General features: G+C 44.8%; 1 protein-coding gene across 1 annotated transcript in view; it reads right to left on the reverse strand.

The window, feature by feature from the left end:
- Positions 1–4,701, reverse strand: part of acyp2 (acylphosphatase 2, muscle type) — a gene marked incomplete at both ends in the record, with an annotated part of 71,261 nt that extends 66,560 nt beyond the window's left edge. Inside the window, 2 exons of the mRNA XM_084318525.1 lie at positions 4,513–4,529; positions 4,644–4,701. Coding sequence (XP_084174651.1) covers positions 4,513–4,529; positions 4,644–4,701 — 75 coding nt within the window. The remainder of the gene's footprint in view (positions 1–4,512; positions 4,530–4,643) is intronic.
- Positions 4,702–6,000: the final 1,299 nt, after the last annotated feature.

Genomic DNA, 6,000 nt, shown 5'->3' on the forward strand with positions numbered 1-6,000 from the left:
GCCAGTAGCGTGGTTGGGGTGGAGCTGGACTCCCTAGCGAGGGTGGCGGAGAGGAGGCTCTGAAAGTGTGCACATCAGCCTACAACACCGGGCTGGTGACAGGCAACATGGAAGAACACAAGACGGCAAGATACAACGTCAGGAGAGCAGTAATAGAGACAAAACGGCGTTACAGGGATAAAGTTGAACTTCAGTTTGAACAGGCTGACTCTAGAGGCATGTGGCAGGGCCTCAGAACAATGACAGATTACAAAGGCACCTCCCTCAAACTGAACAGTGACATCTCCTTAGCAAATGATCTCAATTCCTTCTATGCGAGGTTTGAGGCTGTGAATAACAACACCAGCCTACAAACCACGGCAATGGGGGGGGGGGGGGTCTGCTGATGGAGACTCAGTGTTCAGGGTAACAGAGCATGAGGTGAGACGGATCTTTAAAAAAGTGAATATCAGGAAGGCAGCAGGACCGGACGGCATCCCCGGCCGCGTCCTAAAAGTCTGTGCCGACCAACTGGCCCCGGTATTCACTGACATCTTCAACCTCTCCTTGGAACAGGCTGTCATCCTCACCTGTCTGAAGAAGTCCACCATCATCCCTGTACCCAAAAAATCTACGCCCGCTTGCCTCAACGACTACCGCCCTGTAGCCCTCACCTCCATAGCCATGAAGTGCTTTGAGAAGCTAGTGAAGGGCTACATCTGTTCCTCCCTCCCCATCAACCTGGACCCCCTGCAATTTGCATATCGCCCCAACAGGTCCACGGAGGACGCCATAGCCCATGTGCTGCACACAGCAGCATCACACCTGGACAAGAGGCAGGGGAACTATGTGAGAATGCTGTTCATCGACTACAGCTCAGCATTCAATACCATAGTCCCCTCCAAACTCATAGCCAAGCTCAGGGACCTGGGCTTGAACTATGACCTCTGCCAGTGGGTCCTGGACTTCCTGACGGGCAGACCCCAGGTGGTAAGAGCAGGCAACTGCACCTCCTCATCCATCACGCTCAACATAGGGGCCCCCCAGGGCTGTGTTCTGAGCCCCCTCCTCTACTCCCTGTACACACATGACTGCGTGGCACAGCGGAACAACAACACAATCATCAAATTTGCTGATGACACAGTAGTGGTGGGCCTGATCTCTGCCAACGACGAGAGGGCCTACCTGGAAGAGGTAGAGAATCTGTCACAGTGGTGTCAGGAGAACTGCCTCTCCCTGAACGTCAGCAAAACAAAAGAGATGATTGTGGACTTCAGGAGGTCGGGGGTCAAGGACTACAGCCCCCTCAGCATCGACGGGGCACCGGTTGAGAGAGTGAACAGTTTCAAGTACCTCGGAGCCAGGGTTCTAAATTAACGGGGGCTTGGGGCAAAATGCCCTCGAAAATTGACCAAATGCCCTCGAAAATCAGTTAAGGGGGGCAATAAAAGCCCCCGACAGTTTACTAATTATATATATAATTATATATATGCTCTACAGTGCGAGAATTTCCCCCGTATTTGCCCCTAATAATATGTGTGTGTGCGCGAACCGGAAAAATCATTTACTTGCAGAGTGAAGATTACAAAACAGCTCCGCTGTTAATAGTTAAGAAACTGGACTGAAATTCAGTTTTTGGGTGGAATGCAAAGAGGGAGGCGGGGCCCGCTGCGTGAAACACAGACAGACAGAGAGCTCTGCTCTGCTTTCAGCAAGCATGCATAGTGCTGTGTAACATTAAGTTACACTGCTATCTTAACGTTAGCAAGCTAAGCATCTGCATAGCGCAACCTGTGTAACGTTAAGTAACTTGTGTTCGGCGGGGAAAGACTGTTCCATTTGTAACACAACTTCAAAGAATAACATCCAAATCTGATCCCGATGCGCATTTCCTTCATTCCACAGCGCTGAGCGTGCAATGTATTTCATTGATCGATCTGACAACAACACAACTTGCCCTCAGGGACAATCATATTTAATCTATTTAGATAGAGTAACAGTAAGAAGCATTTTGTATGAAAGTATTCTGTACTTCTGTATGACAACTATTAAAGAACTTGAACTTGAGTATGTATGTATTATTTACAGATAATTGAAGGTACCTCAAAACATGAAACCAAGCCATGTCACACATCGTGTGTGTGTGTGTGTGTGTTACTTGAACAATTGTCACTCTGCTCCTAAATTTCTGTGTGCTCCTAAATTTGTATTTAGATTTTATTTATTAACATTTTATTTAGGAGCACATGTGCTCCTTGGGAAAAAGGTTAGCGTAGAGCCCTATATATGGAGACATTAACATTACGTTATCAAACATAGGGACGAAGACTGTAAAAAAAGTGTCAACAATGTTTTATAATCTTTATGTTAATTTTCATTATAAAAATGTTGTGCCCCCGAAATATAAAAAAAAAGCCCCCGAAAATCAATTAAGGGGGGCAAAAAAAGCCCTTGAATTTTTTTTTTAATTTCTAACCCTGCTCGGAGCCCACATATCCGAGGACTTGACATGGACCACACACATTGACAGTGTTGTGAAGAAGGCACGACAACGCCTCTACTTCCTCAGGCGCCTAAGGAAGTTCCAAGTCAGTCAGAAGATCCTTAGGAACTTCTACTCATGTACAATAGAGAGCATCCTGACTGGCAACATCACCTCCTGGTTTGGGAATAGCACTGCACAAGACCGTAGCAGACTACAAAGAGTGACACGTTCAGCCGAACGCACAATTGGAGGGGGGCTTCCCACCCTCCAGAACATTTACAACAAGCGGTGCAGGGGGAAGGCTAAGAGAACTCGAGCCACCCGAACAACTGCCTCTTTGAACTGCTGCGGTCAGGCAAGCGATACCGGAGTCTTAAGGCGAGCACAGAAAGACTCAGAAGAAGCTTCTATCCCCAGGCCATCAGGCTGCTAAACGAACAATAAACACTATGCAACAACCACCAAATGCACACAGCACACACACCCACACGCACACACTCACTTAAACAAAAAACACACTGCAGCACCCACTCTCCACACTTTAGATCACACAAACACACTTTATATTTATTGATAAAGGATTTGCACTACAACTCGTACACCTACTGTAAATTGTACCTAAATTGCACCTCATCCCATTTCTGCCTTGCACTAAATTTGTATATTAGTACACTGCATAGTATTGTATATTATATGGTAACTCAGTTACGTCTATTCTGCATCGAACATTGTACATATGTCTATACTGAACACTGTGACCTCATTCTTTTTACTTCTAATTTACATGCTATACTATGTTATTTTATTTCATACTTATCTTGTCTTGCACAGTCTCTGGAGCGTAACAGTAAGAAGCATTTTGTATAAAAGTATTCTGTACTTCTGTATGACAACTATTAAAGAAACTTGAAACTCGAGGAGCCTTGCTAAGCTCCAGGCCATCAGGGAAAACCCCTCCCACCCACTATACACAGACTTGGCTGACAGGAGGAGCATGTTCAGTGCTAGGCTCACACTACCTAAATGCAGCACAGGAAGTCCTTCATTCCAACAGCCATCATACTATACAATGCATCACTGTGCCTCACTGCATCACTGAGCACAGAGTGACAGTTACCATCTTCCTGGACTCTTACTTTTGAAACAGCACTGTGCACTAACTATCTCAAGCTAGTATGAGGAACAGCATGGATTGTAGGTAACTATCCGGAGCTGATATGAGGAACAGCTTGGATTGTGGCTAACTATCTGGAGCTAGTATGAGGAACAGCATGGAGTGTAGCTAACTATCTGGAGCTAGTATGAGGAACAGCATGGATTGTAGCTAACTATCCGGAGCTAGTATGAGGAACAGCTTGGATTGTGGCTAACTATCTGGAGCTAGTATGAGGAACAGCTTGGATTGTAGCTAACTATCTGGAGCTAGTATGAGGAACAGCATGGATTGTAGCTAACTATCTGGAGCTAGTATGAGGAACAGCATGGATTGTGGCTAACTATCTGGAGCTAGTATGAGGAACAGCATGGATTGTAGCTAACTATCTGGAGCTAGTATGAGGAACAGCATGGATTGTAGCTAACTATCTGGAGCTAGTATGAGGAACAGCATGGATTGTAGCTAACTATCTGGAGCTAGTATGAGGAACAGCATGGATTGTTGTAGCTAACTATCTGGAGCTAGTATGAGGAACAGCATGGATTGTAGCTAACTATCTGGAGCTAGTGGAACAGCATGGATTGTAGCTAACTATCTGGAGCTAGTGGAACAGCTTGGATTGTAGATAACTATCTGGAGCTAGTATGAGGAACAGCATGGATTGTAGCTAACTATCTGGAGCTAGTATGAGGAACAGCATGGATTGTGCTGAGAAAGGACTCTACTGATCAACATAATTGGTGGCAAGTAAGAAATAGGTCTAGGGTTCCAAAACTCAGAACTATCCCTTTAAATGATGGCAACGTTGATAAAGGGTGATAATGTGTATACTGTTGATAATACTATGGTATCACTTATTATTATAATGTACTTTGGTGGAATCAACGCTTACCATTCTGAAACAAACACCTTTGACACACAAAGACAAGAAAAGAGAGAGATATTAATGTTTTATGTAGGCAACTCTTATTTCCAAAACATAATGATTTCAAGCTTTTGCACCACATGCACAAAATGACCTACCCTGTACATTTCCAAATATCTCAAAATCTACAGACGTAAGCTTTATGTCGCTGGACATTGTAAAGTGAGACAGACCAAATATAAGAAGCAGGCAAGCAAAGAACATTAAAATCCACATAAAGAGGACGTCCTATCTTAGTTTAAACTGTTGTCTGTGGGGTAAGCAGCACAGCTACAAGCAACATACTGTATTTATTCCTGAGAGAGCAGAAGAGAGCACTGCAGGATTTCTATTTTAAAACTGTGTAAACTGAGCAGCTAGTTCTTCTTCTACTTGAGATCTGGGGCAGACTAGATGCATCTCAGGCACGTCACTGCCCTCCAGAGGACATCTAGTGGTGGTACTGATATGGTCCTTTTCCATCATGAATACACTGAAAAGTCAGGTTTCAATTATTATATATATATGTATATCGAGATGCATGATTTCAAATTATGCATTACTTAAAACTGTATGTTAATTGTATGTTCATTGTATGCTATTTGCTGTGAAGCACTTTGAGCTGCAATCCATGTATGAAAGGTGCTATATAAATAAAGGTATTATTATTATCATCTACATTATTTCCCTCAGCTGGAAGAAGGCAATCAACGTGATACCACATGTGATGCTGGCCTGTATCCCCCAGGGGGCGCTGTAGCATTCTGCCCTCTTTCTCTGACGTCTGCAGTAGTAGCTCTCCTCAGTAGCCTACCGTTTCAGTTCCACACAAATATTTTCTGATGTATTTTGTGCGGCTGAAAATTGTAATGGCTTATTTGTTGTATTTTAGGTGTCAAACTCATGGCCCGCGGTCGCGGGCCACGTCATTTGATGTGGCCAGTGGTGCAGTCGTGGTCACACGCGGTTACACGCCGTGTTACTAGATGATCACTGAGGCAGAAGTACGCGCGCACAAAGATGCGCTCTATCCATTCGTTGTGCGCTAAGTACCCGGCCAGTGGCCACCCATAACAAAAGCGCGTCTTCAACCACGCCCCCGCCCGCAAATACAAACAGATATAAACAGATCATTTGAGTACACCCGGCCACCCATAACAAAAGCGTGTCTTCAACCACGCCCCCGCCCGCAAATACAAACCGATATAAACAGATCATTTGACAACAGTATCATGTTCCTACCTGCAACGCAACCTGAACCAACGATGCCACCGCCGCTCCCCAAGAGAAGAAAGTTGCAGCTTCAGAATCAGCTTATCCAAAGCAAACTTAGTTTCGCTATACCTGCACGACCTCCAACGCCCGGGTACAGTACAGTACAGCTCAATACATGCATACAATTGTTAAGGGGATGCAGACCAAGACTTTCGTCTTGTTTACATCAGGGTCCCCCATTTTCAATTCATCATAACATAC

This window comes from Notolepis coatsorum, assembly GCF_963971535.1.
Source record: "Notolepis coatsorum genome assembly, chromosome: 7".
Classification (NCBI taxonomy): Eukaryota; Metazoa; Chordata; class Actinopteri; order Aulopiformes; family Paralepididae; genus Notolepis; species Notolepis coatsorum.